This window comes from Galeopterus variegatus, unplaced genomic scaffold (assembly GCF_000696425.1).
Source record: "Galeopterus variegatus unplaced genomic scaffold, G_variegatus-3.0.2 Scaffold119, whole genome shotgun sequence".
Taxonomy (NCBI): domain Eukaryota; kingdom Metazoa; phylum Chordata; class Mammalia; order Dermoptera; family Cynocephalidae; genus Galeopterus; species Galeopterus variegatus.
Window position 1 is genome coordinate 393,145 of NW_007726230.1, and position 19,551 is coordinate 412,695.

A 19,551-nucleotide genomic window follows, 5' to 3' on the forward strand; every position below is an offset into this window, starting at 1 on the left:
GTGGCTCACTCGGGAGAGTGTGGTGCTGATAACACCAAGGCCACGGGTTCGGATCCCTATATAGGTATGGCCGGTTCGCTCACTGGCTGAGCGTGGTGCTGACACCAAGCCAAGGGTTGAGATCCCCTTACTGGTCATCTTTAAAAAAAAAAAAAACCCAGCCTCGGTCGAAATCTACGTGCAAAGCATCGCACAGTTCAGTCTGTCCTCTGGTGCTCACAACAGGTGCCATGGCCAAGGGTCTTAAGAGGAAGAAAAACAAGTTTAGTCATCTCTAGGGAAAGGAGGTCAGAGGAGGGACTTCCTAGCAGAAGAAGGACTTTACCTGAGCCTGACAGAACAGGTGAATGTGGACTGTGAGGAACAGGAAGGGACGTTCTAAGCTGGGAGAGCAAGTGAAGCCCAGCACTGGGGCAGGAGCGCTCCAGCCCGGTCCAGGAAGTGGAGAGTAGACCACGGGGAGCGCCTGGAGTGAGGGGAGGCAACCCGGAGGGCCTCAAAGACCCTGCCCAAGCAGCCTGCGATCTGCTGAGCTGGAACTAGGGAGTCTTCACAGGCGTGAGCAGAGTTGTGCTGTGGGGAGGAAAATCAGGTGGTGGTGCCTAGGCTGGAGAGTTACGGGGCGCCATGAGGCCCTGCAGGGCAGTGAGGGTGGAAGGCGTGGAGCGCGGGGAGGCCTGGCAGCAGCGGCCTGGGGGACTGACTGGATCTGAGGCTGCCAGTGAGGGTCTGGGCTCATCCCAAGCTTTGGAATTCAGCCAGCGTCAGGTGGGGCCTCGCAGGGAAAGGACAACAGGGGCAGGGGCTCCTCTCAGACACAGGGGTCTGCTCCCCACCCCAAGAGCACCTGCCTCTCAGCATCACCCCTCCCTGCCTGCCACTGGCCTGGGGGATCAGATGTGATCTGTCCCGGCCCAGCTCTGGGGGGGTGGGGGTTGCTGCTCTTCTCGCAGCCTTGGCTGCCAGGAATACCTCCCTGAGGAGCACTACATCTCCTCTCAGAGCCTCAGGGCTGCTGGGGTGGATGCACCCACAGACACACACGCCAGCCTGGTGACTGTTACCCCGAGCTTAGCCATAGAATTATATGAAAGCACCTGAATTGGAACTCACTTTCCCTCTGGCATGCAGTCCAAGGCTGCTCAGGGAGGGAGAGCCAGGAGCCTCCCACCCCGCACCCCCTGTCTCTGTGCTCCGTGCCACAGCCAGCCCCATGGAGCCCAAGGAGTTAACACTGTGTCTCTGATTTTGGAGGACACTCTGTCATTTCCACAGCCTTTGCAGTTCCAGGCCACCCCCTCCTTGGGGGAGCCCCCAAGCTTGAGGGAATGGCACCCTTCAGGCCCAGGCTAGGCCGGCTGCATTTGCGTTAGGGCCTGGAGAGCCAAGCCCAGGATCCAACAGGCCCGCACCTCACCTCCACGGGGATGAGACAGCCGCGGCCTGCCTGCTTCCTCCCTTCCCTGCCCCGTGGTGCTCACAAAGAGGCCCTGTGGGGGTGCAGAAGGGCACTCCCAGATCAGGAAGTGGGTCCACAGGCTTCCAACAGAGGCTCTGCCTTTGGTGCCTCTTACCCAGTGTAGTGTGCCCCACAGTGCTCCCAGCAGAAACAACCTGGCCGTCCCATGGGCCTCCTCTTCCTGGGAGCCAGGACCCCCTGCCTGACATTGGGGGAAGTTGCCAAGTGGGGTGCGGGGGTGGATGATGAAGGAGGAGACCCTCTAGCAATGGGCCTGGAGAATTCTTTTTTTTTTTTTTTTTTTTTTTTTTTTTTAATCACTATACAATGTAGTTGATTTTCGTGTCCCTTTACCAAATCCTCCCTCCCCACTCCCTCTTCCCCCTCCCACCCATCAACATCATATCTGTTTGCTTGTCATATAAACTTCAGGGAATTGTGATTGTTGTGTCTTCTTCCCCCCCCCCCAGTTTATTTGTGTATTTACTTATTTTTAGCTCCCCAAAATAAGTGAGAACATGTGGTACTTCTCTTTCTGTGCCTGACTTGTTTCACTTAATTTAATTTTCTCTAAGTCCATCCATGTTGCTGCGAATGGCAGTATTTCATTCTTTTTTATAGCAGAGTAGTATTTCATTGCATAGATATACCACAGTTTCCATATCCACTCATCCAATGATGGACATTTGGGCTGGTTCCAGCTCTTAGCTATTGTAGACTGCTGCTGCGATGAACATTGGGGAACAGGTATACCTTCGACTTGATGATTTCCACTCCTCTGGGTATATTCCCAGCAGTGGGATAACTGGGTCTATGGTAGATCTATCTGCAACTGTTTGAGGAACCTCCATACCATTTTCCATAGAGGCTGCACCATTTTGCAATCCCACCAACAATGTACGAGAGTTCCTTTTTCTGCACAACCTCGCCAGCATTTATCATTCACAGTCTTTTGGATTTTAGCCGTCCTAACTGGGGTGAGAAGGTATCTCAGTGTGGTTTTGATTTGCATTTCCCGAATGCCGAGTGATGTTGAGCATTTTTTCATATGTCTGTTGGCCATTCATATATCTTCCTTTGAGGAATTGCCTATTTAGCTCTTTTGTCCATTTTTTAATTGGGTAGCTTGTTTTTTTCTTGTAAAGTTGTTTCAGTTCCTTGTATATCCCGGATATTAATCCTTTGTCAGATATGTATATTTTGCAAATACTTTCTCCCACTCTATTGGTTGTCTTTTAACTCTGTTAATTGTTTCTTTTGCTGTGCAGAAACTTTTTAGTTTGACATAATCTCATTTCTTTATTTTTCCTTTGGTTGCCCGTGCTTCGGGGGTCGTATTCATGAAGTCTGTGACAGTCCCCCTTCCTGGAGTATTTCTGTTCGCTTGTCTTAACAAGTTCAAGGAACTGTGAGTGTTGTATCTTCTTTCCTGCCCCCCACCCCCCACCCCCGTTTGTTTGTGTATTTATATACAGGCCAGCCACAAAAAAAAAAAAGAGAGAAAGAAAGAAAGAAAAGAAATTCTTTGGTGTGTTATTTGTTTCTTTCAGTAAGAAAATATATTTTGCTGGCCAGTTAGCTCAGTTAGGCCTGGAGCATTCTTGAGCCACCCCCTCCCAGTCTGCCATGCCCTGCGGTAGGTGGGAAGACAATGTTGCCTGTGTGCCACCACCCCTGACACACTGGCTCAAGAGGAAGGCAGTGACGTGGCCCCAGCTCCAGCCTCTGCCTCTCCTGATGTCTCTCTCCCTCCCTGCACAGCCCCTGCTATCTGCCATCTCCATCTATCCAGCAGGGCCTCCTCCCAAGGACCCAGACATCACCAAGGTGAGCAGTTTCCTATTTTCCTTCCACCTGCCCTAGTCAACCCAAGGAGCAGTGGCCAATCACTGTGGTCAAGGGACCTGGTAGCAGGGGCTCTGAGAAGAAGAACCTGGAAGGTGGGGTGGGGCAAGGGGGCCCTGGACCATTTAAGTGCAACATTCCTTACCTGGCTAGTCTCTGAGCCATATCCCCCACCAAATGTGGGGACAGTCTGGCAGGGCAGGGTCCCCAGACCCCTGGCATAGGCATCATCAATGTTCACACTCTTTTAACCTCCATGCCCCCACCATCTCCAGGGAAACGTCCAGTGGCTTCTTGTCCCCAAAGGGCTGCGGACCTGAAGGTGGATCAGCCCCACCATCCCCAGCAGGTCCTTGGGGCTACACATCACTTGTAGCAGCAGGTCCAGCCACAGAGCTCTGGGTCCCACCCAGTCCAGGTCCCACCATGGACTCTGAGTACGAGATGGGCCACATTCGCAAGCTGCAGGCACAGCACATGCGGATGCAGGAGAAAACCTTCACCAACTGGATCAACAACATCTTCCAGCACGGCCGGGTGGGTACAGCTGGGTTCGCCCCTCAGCTCCCACCATGCCCCCAGCTCTGGTCAGTAAACCTGGGGGGTGGGCTGTGGGATCATCTGACTGAGTCTGCTCTCGACCCCACAAGCAGAGCTGAGACCAGAGCTCCTTCCTCCAAGGCAGCTGCTCTGGGCTGCACCTCGCAGGTCCCAGGATGGGGCAGACAGGTGAGGATGGGCTAACCCTATACCTTCCTCCATCCCCTGCCCAGGTGGGCATCAAGATCCAGAACCTGTACACAGAGCTGGCCGATGGCACCCATCTACTGCGGCTGCTGGAGCTCATCTCGGGGGAGGCCCTGCCACCCCCCAGCCGGGGCCACATGCGTGTGCACTTCCTGGAGAACAACAGCCGAGCTCTGGCCTTCCTCAGGACCAAGGTGGGCCCCAGGGAAAGGGCTTCTGTGGCTGGTGCTGGGGCAGGCAGCTGGGACAGTCTGGACCACTAAATCAACTTTCCTGGGCTGGGCCAAAGGGCAGAGCAGAGGATCTGGGACCTGAATAAAGGAGGAGCACCTGGAATACAGAGGAACAGGAAGCAAAGCCCTCTTTGCCCAGCACTCCTGACTGGGAGAGCACCCAGCTGGCTGAGGCAGGCACGATCAATGTCGCTATCGGCACTGAAAATGTCGTTGTCTGTAATAAGAGGGAATACCAGGGTTCTAAGTGGAAAGAGTCAGTGTTCTCTTAACCTTCTCACTTCATAAATTAGGAAACAGAGGTCCAGAATTATTTACCCAGCAAGATCCATGGTCAGCCGGCCCGCAGAGCCCAAACATGGGACCATCGGAGGCTGGCGGAGGGTAGGAACAAAGGGAGGCGTCCGGACACTGAGCCAGGCAGACGGAGGGGCAGGGCCTGCCTTGGAGAAGGAGGCAGAAGGGCCTCAGTAAATAGGAGGGAGTCAGAGTCACCAGAGTGAGATGCACAGGCCAAAGACATAGTCACTAAAAGGAGTCAAGGGCTCCAGGGACACAGAGGGACCCTCACGGCCAGTGTCTGGGGGCTGTGCAGAGGTCATTTTTATTGGAAACCAGCAGTTGGGAAGATTGAGTGCCCCTGGCCTCAGGTACTAAAGCTATGAGGTGGCTATCCCTGGAGGCTGTGTCACTGAGCTGGACCTGGCTGGGCTGAGCCTGAGGATGTGTGCCTATCATGTATGTCCCAGAGCCTGGTGTGCTGGAGGAAAGCCAGGGATGGAAGAAACCAAAGCAAAGGAAAGGAGCAACTGCAATCCTGAACACTTGGGAGAGCAGATGCCAGGCCCTTTTGGTCCCTGGGACAATGACCCTGTGAGCCAGTCATTTCCCCTCCAGGGACCTGGTAAGGGTGTGAGCCTTGTGGCCTTTGTCAGAGGCTTTGCAGCTGTCCTTGAGCTTTAATATGCAGCATATCTTGATACCTGTGAAGGTGACATCCTGGTCTCCATATACATACGAGGCAATCATGGTCAAGAAAGGACAACGGAGTTGTCCCCAAACCTACAGATAAGTGGTGGAAGGTGGAATGCACTCACACATGGAGGCTTTACCATGCTCTGGGTATTCTATGCCAGGCACTGGCGATGCAATAAACAAGGTCCAGACCCTGACCTCAAGGAACCTACAGTTTCAACAGGAGACAGATTAATTGAGCCCAGATCAGCGGTGCAATAGTAAATATTTAACTGACTCTCTGGGGGATGTGAAAGCTCTGGTTTGTAGTATTTGTTGATTCCCATGGTGATAATACTCCCATTATGCTGAGCTCAAGCTACCAGCATGACATTGCTAAACATAAAGTTGAGAGGATCAGCTCTCACAAGCTGGTGGAAGCAGACTCAAACACCCCACTGACCAGATGCACCAGCTGAGGTGAATGCAGAAGGGAGTAACGTTCCAAGGAGAGGAGGGAAGAGCATGGGGTGGAATCCTTTAGTGACCAGACAGATACAACAAAGTGTGCCCACGGGATACATTACCTGGGGATGCAGCTCCTGCCACAAGGCAGCTGCCCTCCGGGTGTTATGGAAAATCTCTCAACCTTTCTTCCTTCATTCAGTACTTACCTACTATGTGCCAGACACTCTACTAGGTGCTTGGGATACATCAGGGAACAAAACCAAGACCCCCACCCAAGTAGGGAAAAGGAACCAAGCATGTGCATTGGGATTGGAGGAATAGTCCTCGGATTTTGATGTTAAATTAGGTGGTCAGGGTAGGCCTCATTGAGAAAGTGACATTTGAATAGTCTTAAAGGAAGAGAGGTCGATAACCATGCAGATATCTGGGAGAATAATATTTTCAGATAGCAGGCACAGCCCATGCAAAGGTCTAAGGCATGTGCTTAGAATCACACAGAACTAAGAATCCCATGGGCCTTGGAGCTGTGTGATTCAGGAGAGTGATGAAGCCAGAGTGTAATGGGGCCAGATCCTGCAGGGCTTTGATGCTTGTTCTGTCCCTTTCTCTCTTTGATTCACCCATCCTCCTTGTCCAAGTGGCAACACCTAGGGTAGAGGGTTCTCAACTTCAGTGCACATAAGAACCAGCTGAGGTCTTTCTTCAGATGCAAATTCCTAGGCCTGGCCCAAGAGAGTATGATTTGGTGGAGGGTGGGAATCTGAATTTTTTTTTTGGCCTTTTTTTTCGTGACCGGTAAGGGGATCGCAACCCTTGGTGACACCCGCACCGCACTCAGCCAGTGAGCGCACCGGCCATCCCCATATAGGATCCGAACCCGCGGCGGGAGCGCCGCTGCACTCCCAGCGCCGCACTCGGGGCCACGGGCTCGGCCCGGGAATCTGAATTTTTAACAAGCTCTGTTGGAGACAGAGCAGATGAAGAGCTCTGAGAATCAGGTGTGAGTCGAGGGAACCAACTGACCCCTGGAGATCCCGAGATGCCCTGGGAGGGGCAGGCAGACCGTTGCTGTTGTCTGTTTAGCTCACATTTACTGTTATGACCCCTCATTTCCAACCTGTGTAGCTAGACCATTGATTTTGGTCTGGGTTTGCCTGCAGCCCATATACAGGGAGTCCTCCCATTCCAATGGTCCAGCCCAGTTCACCCGATTGGGGCATCACCAAGGTGGGCTTGGGCCACAGCCCCACCACTCTGAAAGCCTGGTTTTTTGTTTTTTGGGGGTTTTTTTGTCCTTTTTGAGACCGGCCGCACCGCGCTCAGCCAGTGAGCGCTGTGAGCGCACCGGTCATCTCTATATAGGATCCGAACCTGCAGTGGGAGCGGTGCTGCACTCCCAGCACCGCACTCTCCTGAGTGCGCCATGGGCTCGGCCCTGAAAGCCTGGTTTTTTGTTTTTTGGGGGTTTTTGTGTCGTTTTTGAGACCGGCCGCACCGCGCTCAGCCAGTGAGCGCTGTGAGCGCACCGGTCATCTCTATATAGGATCCGAACCTGCAGTGGGAGCGCTGCTGCACTCCCAGCACCGCACTCTCCTGAGTGCGCCATGGGCTCGGCCCTGAAAGCCTGGTTTTGTCCCCTGCCCACTTCTCCCCAGTGGAACCTCCCAACTGGGGCAGTATAGATTCCAGGATACTCCCATCCCACAGCCAACTCCCTGGACTTTCGGTCACTCTGACTCCTGTCTGGAACACAGGTGCCAATACCCCTCATTGGGCCAGAGAACATCGTGGACGGGGACCGGACACTCCTTCTGGGACTCATCTGGGTCATCATTCTGCGTTTCCAGATTTCTCACATCTCCTTAGACAGGGTATGTCTCAGCTCCCAGCACCCAATGACTCCACCCACTCCTGGTCTCACCTGAGAGGAACAGTTCCTCCCAGCTTTGTGATCCTTGGCATCCAAAAAATTAATTTCCACTCTTTAACCATGGGTAAAGAACCCAGAATGTTGGAGATACTGCAATCTGCTGAAGTGAGAACTAGAATCCTGGGCCTCAAACCTGGTCTGCAGCAAGTCATTCACTAGGAGGGGTCAGGGTGACTGCCCAGCAACCCGTCACCCCAATTCGTGGTTCCCTACTTAGCATTGAAACCCTGTAACTTTTATTACACCATAATGTAATTGTTGGGGGAAATTAAACATATACAGGGAGGCCCAGCTCTGGAGGTTTACAAAGTCTCTAGTATCCTGAAGACCAAAGAGACAGTGTTTCCTTCATGGTCCCCCATCTTCCTCCATTCTACCTTTTTTATTCCCACAGCTGTATCAGAAATACAGACATAAAGTCCTTATGTTTATCAGTTTTCATAGTTTAGTGGTTTCTAAAATACCACCTAAAACTCAATTCCAGTATATTAGGAAAACCAACGTGGAGAATGAAACCCTAATGAAAAGAAGCTACAAATTTGGCCCAGATGCAGGACACTCGAAATTCATGATGCAGCCATGAGCACCAGGAAAGCAGGGATTTGTCTATCTGTGTCCCCAAGCTGAGCACCTACTTGGGAATGAATAAATGGATGAATTTCTAACTGACCTAAAGCCCTTTCAGGAAGCTACACTCCTCCCCAGGCCCCTAGGCCAGTTTCAGGTGCCCCTGCAGCCCTTACCCTTGGAAGCAGCACGTGCTGCTCATTCCCTGACCTCCCTGACCACCATCCTGACCTGACCACTATCCTCCCTGCTGGCCCTGCCTTCTCATGTGCTGTCCCCAGCAGTGCCCCAGTCTTCCAGCCCAGCCAGCTGCTCAGCTGCTGGGGCCTGGCCTTCCTGCTGCAGGTCCCAGCGCCAGCGCCTTGACACACTCCCCTCCCCCAGCCAGGCCAGTGTGCTGGGACCTGCGCATCCTTCCCCCCAAGCACCGGTGCCCAGAGGGCAGGGGAAGAAGCGCAGCCTGCCCTGCACTGACATTCTGAGTTTATAAACAGGAATTGCTGGCCAAGGGGAGTGCACAGGCGAGAATCGGGGGAGGAAGAGAGGGAGAGAAAAAAGAGGTAGGGCTGGGGGGGTGAGGGGTGAGGGAGTGAAGGAGGGTACCCCCAGGAAGGACAGGGCTGAGTGTAAGGGAGAAGGGGGAGGGGGCAGATGAAAGCCAAAGGGGGCAGAATAAGAGACATTATTAATAGGAGGAACATGCAGGGGTGGGAGGGGATTGAAACCAGCTGTAGCCAAGTCATTTCCCCACCTGAGGCAGCCCCATGAGGCACTGAGTGTGGCAGGAGTACGGTCCCAGCTAGCCCCTCCCTTTATCAGGCAGCCTCCTCATCTCTCTTACTGCACCTCATTTTGTCATCTGTGGAATGTAAATCCTAACAGTGCCTGCTGCATAGGGCTATGAGGGGCTGGGAGCCAGGCTGTACCGGGCTTGCAGAAAGCCTGCAGTGACAGGGAACCATCTAATTTGGCCCAGCTTCAATTCTCTGAGGCCCAAGGTATTAGCACAATGCCTGGCTGATCAGAAGGGTTCAAAAAGCAGTAGCTAGTGGTGACAAAAGCCAACTGCTCAGCGGTGACAGCTTTCAGTTGCCTGCTTCTTTGGAAGGACAGTCACTCTCTCACCCCACCCCCCATCTGCCCACCACGGATGAAAATCAAATGCTCTGAAGGGAGAGAAGTCAGCCCCTGCCTCCAGGTGGGGGAGGAGCAGGATCCTGCCCCGGCCCAGCCAGCCTCTCCCATGGCCCGCAGGCTCCGCCGCCTCTCCACCCGACTGCCACCGGGTGACCCCGCTGCCCTGTCCCATAGGAGGAGTTTGGGGCCAGTGCAGCCCTGCTATCTGCCAAAGAAGCTCTGCTAGTCTGGTGCCAGCGAAAGACGGCCGGCTACTCCAACGTGGACATCACCGACTTCTCCCGCAGCTGGAGTGACGGGCTGGGCTTTAATGCCCTCATCCACGCCCACAGGTGGGGCCAGGCCTGGGCAACCTCAGCCTTCTGCCTGGAGACCTCCACCCACCGAGCCCACGGCTCTGGAAGGGGGGGGTCCTCGACCTGCCATTCTCCCACATCCCCTCCGCCACGTGCAGGAAGGAGGAGGGGAGTGGGCACAGGAGTGGAGAGGGCCATGTCTGCTTCTCTGGTCTGGCTGAGCCCCTCCCCTTCCCTAGGAAATGCGATGGAATTGGCCAAGCTTGGCTTTGGCCGCTGCCGTCTCCACTTTCCGTGCCCCTCGATTCTATTCACAGTCCTCTCCCCAGCAAGTACCTGCCCTTGTGGAGCTTCCCCTATCCACCGGCCTGGCCCCTGTGCCCACCTAATCCTCCTCTCCCTCTCAGAGTCCTGTTCCTTCAGCCACAGTCTCAGACAACTGTCAGGGGAAAACATTCACAGTAAGATGTGAATGACCAAGAGGAGCACGAGAGCATTTTTAAAAGTCTACTGAAACCAAAGCAGCCAATCCCTGCCAGTGAAGAGTCCTTCCTGCTTTCTGTCCAGGCCAGACCTGCTGGACTATGGCTTCCTGAGTCCAGACCGCCCACTGCACAACCTGGCCTTTGCTTTCTACACGGCTGAGCAGGAGCTGGGCATTGCTCAGCTGCTGGACCCCGAGGACGTGGCAGCCCTACAGCCAGACGAGCGCTCCATCATGACCTATGTCTCTCTCTACTACCACTGCTTCTCCCGCCTGCACCAGGGCCAGACGGTGCAGAGAAGACTCGCTAAGGTTGGTGATAAAGGGGGGCCAGCTGGCCGCAGGGAGCCGTGGCGCTGAGGAGAAGTGGGGGCAGCATGGGCTCCAGGGTCAGGCAGCCCTGGGTCTGAAGTCTGCCCTGCTACTTACTAGATGTTAGGCCAAGTCACCTAACTTCACTGTGCTCCATTTGTAACATGGAGATGGTAATGCCTGGATACTAAGAGGCCATGTGAGTGTTCAAGGGAGCATAGGTATGCAGCGCGGTGCCTGGCATACAAGGCAAGCCAGGTGAGCAATGTCGCCTCCTGTCCCTCCCCTTTCCCCTCCATTCTCAGGCTGTTAAGCTCCTAATGGGATTAAAAGGCTTAGAGAGCTGGGAATCTACAAGGACAGGCATAGAAGAAGCTCTACCGGGCGGGGGCTACGCCAAGTCCATGTTTTGGGGGGACTTTCTTACTCTCTGGATACGATGGCAGAGGCTGAGGCCTGGGAGGGCTGCTCTCAGGGTTGGTGTCTCAGTTGGGGTTGGGAGGATGATACAGGCCAAGGGCTCTGAGCTGCTTTAGGAGTATGAGGGGCTCAGGAAAGGGAAGGAAGGCTCAGAATAAGAACAGCAGCCTGAAGGGCCTCAACCCCCAGAGGTGAGGCCAAATGGAGTAAAATACTATGGAGGATGGCAGGGCACAGTCTCAACCCCTAATCATGGAGAGGGAGGCCCCACCCCTGGGTCTGAGTGAGCATGCAGCAAGCTCTCTTCCCTGGGGGATGGGACCTCCAGTTTAGTGCATCCTCGGCTGAGGGAAGGAGCTCCAGCCCACCTGGGCGACTCTGGCTGGCACTCAGCATCCAAAAGGGGAGTGCCTCCCTTCCCAGGCCTTCTCCGAGGTGCCACCCTGACCCCTTCCTGTGCCCTCCACAGATCCTGCTTCAGCTCCAGGAGACAGAGGCGCTGCAGACCCAGTACGAGCAGCTGGTGGCCGACCTGCTACTCTGGATTGCACAGAAGCAGGTGCAGCTGGAGGCACGGGATTTCCCAGACTCGCTGCCCACCATGCGCCAGCTACTAGTGGCCTTTGCCTCCTTCCGCACCCAGGAGAAGCCGCCTCGGCTACAGCAGCGAGGGGCCACGGAGGCCCTGCTCTTCCGGCTCCAGACACTGCTCCGAGCCCAGAACCGCAAACCTTTCCTGCCTCATGAAGGCCTGGGCCCTGCAGAGCTGTCCCAGCGCTGGGCAGGACTGGAGCGGGCAGAGGCTGCACGGAGCCTAGCCCTGCAGCAGAAGCTGCTGCAGCTGGAGCGGCTGGAAACTCTGGCCCGGTGCTTCCAGCGCAAGGCGGCCCTCCGAGAGAGCTTCCTAAAGGACATGGAGCAAGTGCTGGACAGGGACAGAGCCCCACCAGTCAGCCCAGCCTCGGTGGAGGTGGCCACCCAGAGGCTGGGCATGCTGGAGGCTGGCATTCTGCCCCACGAGGGGCGCTTTCAGGCCCTGGCTGAGATCGCAGACATCCTCCAGCAGGAGCAGTACCACAGCTGTGCAGATGTGGCCCACAGGTGAGCCCCGAGCACAGGAACCATCCTCACGACAGGCTTAAGCCTTCCTACCACACCCCCATTCCTGGCCACAGAGGTGAGGGGTAGGTGATCTATGGGCTCAGAGATCCTTCCAAAAAGATCTACATCCCGGTGCTGCTTGAAATTCCACTTTTGGTAATTCATCCCTTTTGGTAAAACACTCTCCTTTCTAGGTAACCTTTGATTGATTAATTCACTAAATAAGCATTTATTGAGTGTCTATTATGTTCCACACACTGTTGTAGATGCTAGAGATTTAGCAGTGAAGAGGACAAACAAAAATTCCTCCCTGGACAGTTAGCTCAGTTGGCGAGAGCGCAGCCTTACAACACCAAGGTCATGGGTTCGGATCCCCATACTGGCCAGCTGCCAAAAAAAACAAAAACAAGAATACCCTCCCCTTGTAAAGCTCACACACTACTAAGGAAAACAGAAAAGTAAGAAAAATATGTAGTATGTGATATAGTGATAAAAATAATAATAAAGCAGGATAAGGAAATATGAGATGCCAGGGGGCAGGGGAGGTTAGACTTGGATAGTCAGAGGAGATTCACTGGTAAGGTGACTTTTAAGTGAGGACCAAAAAGAAGTGAGAGGGCTGGCCACACAGATATGGGGGACAGAGAACTCTAGGCAGAGGTTATGGCAAGCACAGTGTCACAAGGTGGGCACATGCCTGGCAAGTTGGAAAAATAGCATGGAGGCCAGTGTTGGCCAAAGTGAACAAGTAGCAGGAGATGGGGTCAGGGAGGTGCAGGGGCAAAGAGTGAGGGCAGAGGTCATGCTGGGCCTTGCAGTGTGCAATAAAGACTTGGTTTTTACCCAGAGAAAGATGGGAAATCATGGGGGGCTTGAGCAGAGGAGTGACACCATCTGAGTAGTTTTGTGTGACCTCCTGGATGCTATGTTGGGAAAACACTGAAGGGACAAAAGCAGATGCAGAGAGACCAGTTAGGAAGCTGTTGCAATAATCCAGGATGGAGATGCAGTGGAGGTGATGAGAAGTGGTGGGATCCTGGAGATGTTTTGAAGGCAGTGCCAGATAGAATCTGCAGACAGATCAGACATGGGGTGTGAGAAAGATAGTTATCAAGATTTTAGTCTGGGCACCTGAAAGGATGGAGTTCTCATCAACTGAGATGGGGACTGGAAAGGAAGGTAGGGGACTCTGAAGGCCTGAACCTTCCAGGCACTCCTTCTGGCTTCTCTGCCTGTGTCCAAGGGCAGGACACACTGCCCCAACTGCCCCATGCCAGGACGCTCACAGGGTCCACAGACTGCCTCCAGTCACAGAGGTCAGACTCCAGGGCAGCCAAGTCTCACCACTGGCTGGGAACCCCAAGGTAGCTTCCCTCCCCAGCTCAGTGGAAACCTCCCTTATTCTCATGTCCTCTAGGCAGGAGGAGATTACCCGGCGCTGGCAGAGGCTCCTTCAGCGTCTACAGGGGCACAGGAAGCAGATGGCAGGCATAGAGGCTGTGGTGAGTCTGCTGCAGGAGGTAGAGGCTGCCTCCAACCAGCTCCAGGAGCTACAGGTAGGTGCTGGACCAGCAGTCTTCTGGGGAACAAAGCAGGGTGGGGGATCTTCCCCAGTGCTGATGCTCACAGGGACCCAGCACCCTGGGACTACAATGACCACTTGCATCTGGCCAGGTGCCTGCTAGCTCCACAGCCTGCGGGCAGCAGATAACAGAGGTACTGGAGTTGCTGCAGCGGCATGACTTGCTGGAGGCCCAGGTCTCAGCCCACGGAGCCCACGTGAGCCATCTTGTCCACCAGACCACAGAGCTGGACTCCTCCCTGGGCACCAGTGTGGAGACACTGCAGGTCAAGGCCAGAGCACTGGCCCAGCTCCACCAGAGCGTGGTGTCTCTTGTCAGGGCCCGGTAAGAGCCTGCTCCAATTCCTCAACCTTCCCCAGAACTTATCTGTAACCCAAATTATCTCCTGCCCAAGTTAAAATACTGCTGGCCTGGCAACTTCCCCTACGCTGACCCTCATACCTAAGACCTCTGTCTCACCTGTTGAGTTATCCAAGGAAAAGAAAAATCCTGTTATAGGGGAGTGTCTTATCCTTGGGGGGGAACCCCCTCCCCATGCTGGGCGACTCCCCAGTCCCCTCGGTGGTCCTTGCTGTCCCTCAGGCGGGCCCTGCTGGAACGGACCCTGCAGCAGGCAGAGTTCTTGCACAACTGTGAGGAGGAGGACGCCTGGTTGAGGGAGCGCAGTCAGCTGGTGGAGGATGCGGCCCTGGGCCGGGATCTCAGCCAGATCGCAGACGCCCTGCGGAAACACAAGGTGCCTGCTCCCCTCGCGCCCTGCGGACCCCTGACTCCTTCCCCTTTCCTCCCTTCACCGAGACCCCTGCTCTGCCCTGAGCTAGGCCCTGGAAGCCGAGCTCCACCGCCACCAGGCCGTGTGCTCGGATCTGGTGCTGAAGGGGCTCGATCTGAGCGCCCGCGGGCCCCCGACGCAGCCGGATCCCCGGGAGCGGGCGGAGGCGGTGCAGAGCGCGTGGCAGCTGCTCCGGACCCGGGCAGCGGGGCGCGGCGTGCGGCTGCAGACGGCCTTGCTCGTCCAGCAGGTAGCGGGCTGGGGCGGGGCGCGGCGTGCTGGCACCCGCCCGCGTCAGCCGCGGCCCCGCCGCTCAGCCCCGGTCCCGCCACTCCACAGTACTTCGCAGATGCGGCGGATGCGGCCTCGTGGCTGCACGAGCGGCGGCCCCCGCTGGAGAGCGCGTCCTGTGGGGAGGACCAGGCGGCCTCCGAGGCCCTGCTACTGCGCCACCTGCGTCTGGAGCGCGCCCTGCGGGCCTTTGCGGCCGAGCTGCTGCGATTGGACGAGCAGGCGCGGGCGGCAGCGGCCCGGGCGTCGCTCACGGTGCGGGCGGGGACCGGGAAGGGACCCAGAGGCGCGTGCCCCCGAGACCAGATGCGTATGTGGTCGCCGCGCTGCGCCCCAACTCCCGTCCTCTGCTGCCCCTCGGCCACACAGAGGGCAAAAATGGGAGGGTCTTCGTGGTCCTCCCCAGGGATTCACGGCCTTCCCTTAGGCTAGGGCGTGCCCGCCCCCCCTCCTCAGTGTCATCTGACCTGCTGACCCAGCCCAGAAGTAGTGGAATTCTGCCTGCCCACGCAAATCGATGTCATCCAAGTACAGCCTGGCTTGGCTCCCTTTCCCCAATATAGTTCTGGAGCCTTAGCAGGAATGTCTCCTTTTACTTTCACCCCCAGGCCTAGAATGATCCTTCACCCTTCAGCCCTGTTTGGCTCTCTCCTGATTTAGCCCTTGTCGGGTTTGGGCGGCCTAATCACTGCGCCAGCCTGCTTTCTGAAGCCACTCAGTTCATTGAGCCCCCAGTTCTTAAAAACACATGTGTGATGGGCAGTTTGGCCCAGTCCCGTCAAGGGTTTGCAGCCCCCTTTCAAGAAGCCTTGCATGTAGCTCAAGATGTGGAAATCAAAGCCCTCAGACCCTGTGCTTGTTTGGCTTCTCTACCCTCATACCTAAGGAAGCTCCATGTCCTGAATCCTCTCTCTGCCCTTCCATGACCCATGTACCCTTTGAGCTGCAGCTCAGGTGCTCCAGATCATGGAATGTATCCTGGCCAGGTTTTCTGATGCTTGGTGGGAGCCCCCTCCAGACACACTGTCCTCTGCTGGCACAGGTGGTGTCTGCCAAAAGCCCAAAGAACCCAGGTGTCTGGAGTGAGGTTTCTTGCTACTCTGTCCCTGGAGACACCTCAAAGTTGGCCCTCCAGGATAAGCCTGATCTTGACTTTGACCCCAACACCATACTTCAGACGCAGGACCGCTTGAGCCAGGACTATGAGGGCCTGCAGGCCCTGGCAGAGGTAACACTCTTTGTTCAAGAAATGTCGATAAAGCACCTACTCTGCTAGACCCTATGCCACAATCCCAGGGGACAAAGCAGGGTCTGACAAGCTCCCTGCCCTCAAGGATCTTATGTTATGGTGGAGGATATGTCAGACAAGTCATTAGATGGATGTGTGTGATGGGAACGTGTGAGAAGGGAGCCCAGGTCAGGCTGGGGGATCAGGGAAGGCACCTCCGAGGAAAGAACATTTAAGCTGAGGCTTGAACAATGAGAAGCAGAGAGTGGGTAAAGCCGGGGAACTGGCCAGGACCTGTGCAAAGGCAGAAGGAGGCCCAATGGAGGACGTGAGGGCCCTCGTGCCTGGAGCACAGAGGCTGCAGGCAGTGACTTCTGGAAAGCCTGGAGTGGCAGGTGGGGCCCAGCCAGGCAGAGCCAGGCCCTGGGAGAAGTGTGGGTTTCACCTAAGAGCAGGGGCAGCACCAAAGGGTTTGAGCTTGGCAAGACCAGATGAAAGCAAACTCTGCCAGTGACCTTCACCCTGTCCTAAGTTCTTGCCAGCTCCATTTGCTGGGTGCCAGAGGACATGTGGTCCAGCGGTGGTCCAGAAACCTCTCCTGGCCCTGACCTGCGCTCTGCTGGTGGGGTTAGGTGGGGAGGAGCACACCTTTGACCTGCTCTGTTGGGGGCACTGACACTTACCCTAGCCCTGGGCCCCTTTCAGCTCCGCAGGGCCCGGTTGGAGGAGGCGGTGGCCCTATTTGGCTTCTACAGCTCCTGTGGGGAGCTTCAGTCATGGCTGGAGGAGCAGATGGTGCTGTTCCAAACGCTGCAGCCCCAGGCCCACAACTTGGAGGTCACACAGCTCCAGTATGAGGTACAGCCCCTCAGAGCGAGTGGCGGCCTCCTCACCAGCTCTGTCCTCTCCCGTACTCACGGCTGAGCCTCGGTTCTCTGTGTTAACTCTGGTCTTGTCTGAGGGAGGGGAGCAAGGAGCTGGCTTGGATTGCAAGGGCCACTCGGCCCTTGAGGACTCGGATGCCTGTCCTTCCAGAGGCCAGCAGCATGAGCATCTCTGTAGCAGGGAGCATGTCTAAGGTCCTTTATAGTCTTGAGCTGAGTGTGGAAAGAGAAAAGCCCCCCAGAAGCCTGGGTCCTCCTTCTCCCTAGAATGGCCTCACTGCCCTGGCTGTGGGACAGGGCCGCTGGGCAGAGGTCAGCCGCTTCGCCGAGCAACTGAAGCAGAGATGTCCTGAGGACTCCACGAAAATCCAGCAGCAGCAGGAGGAACTGAGCTGGAGGTGAGAATGAGGGGGAGTGCAGGGTGGTGGAGGCAGGGTGGATGCAGTGCCCAGACCAGGCTCACCTGCTTCCCACAATGCCAGGTGGAAGGGCTGGACGTGTCAGAGATGGGGAAGAGAGGACAGGGCACAGCCAGCCTGGCAGCTTCTGTCATGTGAGGCTCTCGCCAAGTCCCTGCAATGGAGACATCCCTGTGCCCTCTGCCCAGGTGGGGACAGCTGGAGACCCTGAAGAAGGAGAAGGCCCTGCAGCTGGCATGCAGTACAGAAGTGTTCAGTTCTCTGCAGGGGTGTGGATCCATACAGGTCCAGCTGCAAGATGTGATGCTCCAGCTGGAGGCCCTGGAGCCAGGGAGCTCAAAGGACAGCCACCGCACCCTGCATCTGGCCCAACAGAAGATCCTGGTACTGGAGAGGAGGATCCACTGCCTCCAGAGGGTGGCCATAAAGTACGGCCCAGTTTCAGCATGGTGATGGTGCACTGGGAGGCAGTGAAGGCAGAGGGAAGGCCTGAGCGGGGTTACGCAATGAAGAAGGGGACAGAAACTGGGATGAGGAGAGGATGGGTAGGGTGTGCTGTCAGAAGCACTCAGGCAAAGGTTGGGAACAGTCAGCATGAGAAAATGCTCATGGGGAAGAGAAGAGCCATGTGTTCCTGCTGCCCTAGTTCGGGGGTGGAGTGGGCATTCAGAGCCCTCATCACTTCCCCTGAGGAGCACAGGCCTGGGCAAAAGACATATGCTTGGGGCACTGGGTCAGGCCAGGGCACTGACTGTGCAGTGGGCCTTGTCTCCTAGTGTCAAGGAATCAGACCCCACAGAGAGCCAGCTCCTACAAGCACAGGTGGAGGCGCTGCAGGGGCTGCTGAAGCAAGCACAGGGGCAAGTGGCCCAACAGGCCCAGGCCCAGGCTGAGGCTCGGGCCAGGCAGAGCTTCCTGCAGGAGAGCCAGCAACTACTGCTGTGGGCGGAGGGCGTCCAGGCTCAGCTGCGCAGCAAGGAGGCGCAGGTGGACGTGGCCTCAGCCCAGAGGCTGCTGCAAGAGCACCAAGACCTGCTGGAGGAGATCCACCTACAGCAGGAGAGGTCAGGACAGGAGGGCAAAACAGGGCACACTTCAGGCTGGGCAAGGACTGGGCATTGGGCTAAGAGAGGGAGTGTCAGGGAGCAGTGTGGTCACTCAGCTGGGTGCCCAGGCCACTCCAGCATGGTGCTTGGGGCAGGCTTACAAGGAGGGGAATGTAACCTAGGGCTGGGCCGGAAAGCCTGTAGGCTTCTGGGAAGGACCCAGGACATTGAGCTGGCTGGAAGGCTCTGTCCAGTCCATGCCTGGCCATACCCCATCCAGGTGAGCCTGATGGATTGCTCTCTGTCAGGGCAGTCTAGCCTCCCCTGCCATTCTGGGTAATGCAGACCCCACTGGCCCCTGAAGTCGACTGGCTCAGGACCCCCCCATGAGAATAACAAACCTACCTCCTCAGTATGGTGGTAGGTCTCCTCCTGCAGGGATAATGCCTGGCAGACGGGCAGGGCCACAGCATATAGTCCACAGGCTATGCCCCACCCAAGGGAGCCTGACAGGGAGTCAAGTGAGCACTGAAATCCATCCTGTCCTCTGCTTGTCAGACTCTACTACCCGGTTCAGCGCTACAGCAGCTCAGAGAAAGTGGAGCTTTTTTCCAATTCACACAACAGTATTACCTGTTTCCAAGCTGCGTGGCCTGCTGCCAACTGAAAGGAGCACTTTTCTAATTGTTCAAAGGCTCTGTGTGGGCTTGCAGTGGCCCTGCAGTCAGGCATGAATGTGATTTGAGTGATTTTTCTCTGTTGAGTTGTGCTGCTCCAGCCTGTCCACTTGCTTGGGAATTGGCCATTAGCAGTCCACATTTACAGGATGGCCAGTGTGGGGCAAGGGTATGTCATGGCAGGGAGTGTGGGAACTCTGAGTCCTGAGCACTGGGCTGGGCCTATTACACAGCTGTCCCATGGGGGGAGTGGACCAACTGAGCTAAGCAGCCACAGACCCCTCCTGCCAGTTCCCATCCTATTGGAGCTCCAAAATGAATGACCCTGGAGGTGAGAGGGGAAGAAGGCTGGCGAGAGTTGCCGGATGGGCTCTGACTCGCTGCCTGTCATCCTGGACAGGATGCAGCAGCTGGGGGTTCAGGGCCAGCCCATGGCAGCCTTGGACTCCCCAGGCTCCCAAGAGGTGGCCAGTGCTGTGAGGCTTCTGGGCCAGCAAGGCCGGGAGCTGAAGGCTGCATGGGAGCAGAGACAGCAGCAGCTGCAGGAGGGGCTGGAGCTGCAGAGGTTTGGCCAAGAAGTGGATGGTTTCACTGCCACCTGTGCCAACCATGAGGCCTTCCTACACCTGGACCACCTTGGGGTATGGAGCCAGGGATGTGGAGCTGGTGTGTTGCTCCCTCACCACTGGAGGGAGCTC

General features: G+C 56.1%; 1 protein-coding gene across 1 annotated transcript in view; it reads left to right on the plus strand.

Moving 5' to 3' along the window:
• Window positions 1–627: 627 nt before the first annotated feature.
• Window positions 628–19,551, plus strand: part of SPTBN5 (spectrin, beta, non-erythrocytic 5) — a 50,175-nt gene continuing 31,251 nt past the window's right edge. Inside the window, 21 exon segments of the mRNA XM_008587757.1 lie at window positions 628–768; window positions 3,221–3,286; window positions 3,333–3,399; window positions 3,580–3,677; window positions 3,680–3,841; window positions 4,078–4,245; window positions 7,461–7,577; window positions 9,515–9,672; window positions 10,204–10,432; window positions 11,322–11,953; window positions 13,371–13,509; window positions 13,628–13,860; window positions 14,119–14,272; window positions 14,358–14,558; window positions 14,648–14,854; window positions 15,642–15,827; window positions 16,533–16,685; window positions 16,979–17,109; window positions 17,319–17,558; window positions 17,907–18,194; window positions 19,254–19,494. Coding sequence (XP_008585979.1) covers window positions 628–768; window positions 3,221–3,286; window positions 3,333–3,399; window positions 3,580–3,677; window positions 3,680–3,841; window positions 4,078–4,245; window positions 7,461–7,577; window positions 9,515–9,672; window positions 10,204–10,432; window positions 11,322–11,953; window positions 13,371–13,509; window positions 13,628–13,860; window positions 14,119–14,272; window positions 14,358–14,558; window positions 14,648–14,854; window positions 15,642–15,827; window positions 16,533–16,685; window positions 16,979–17,109; window positions 17,319–17,558; window positions 17,907–18,194; window positions 19,254–19,494 — 4,011 coding nt within the window.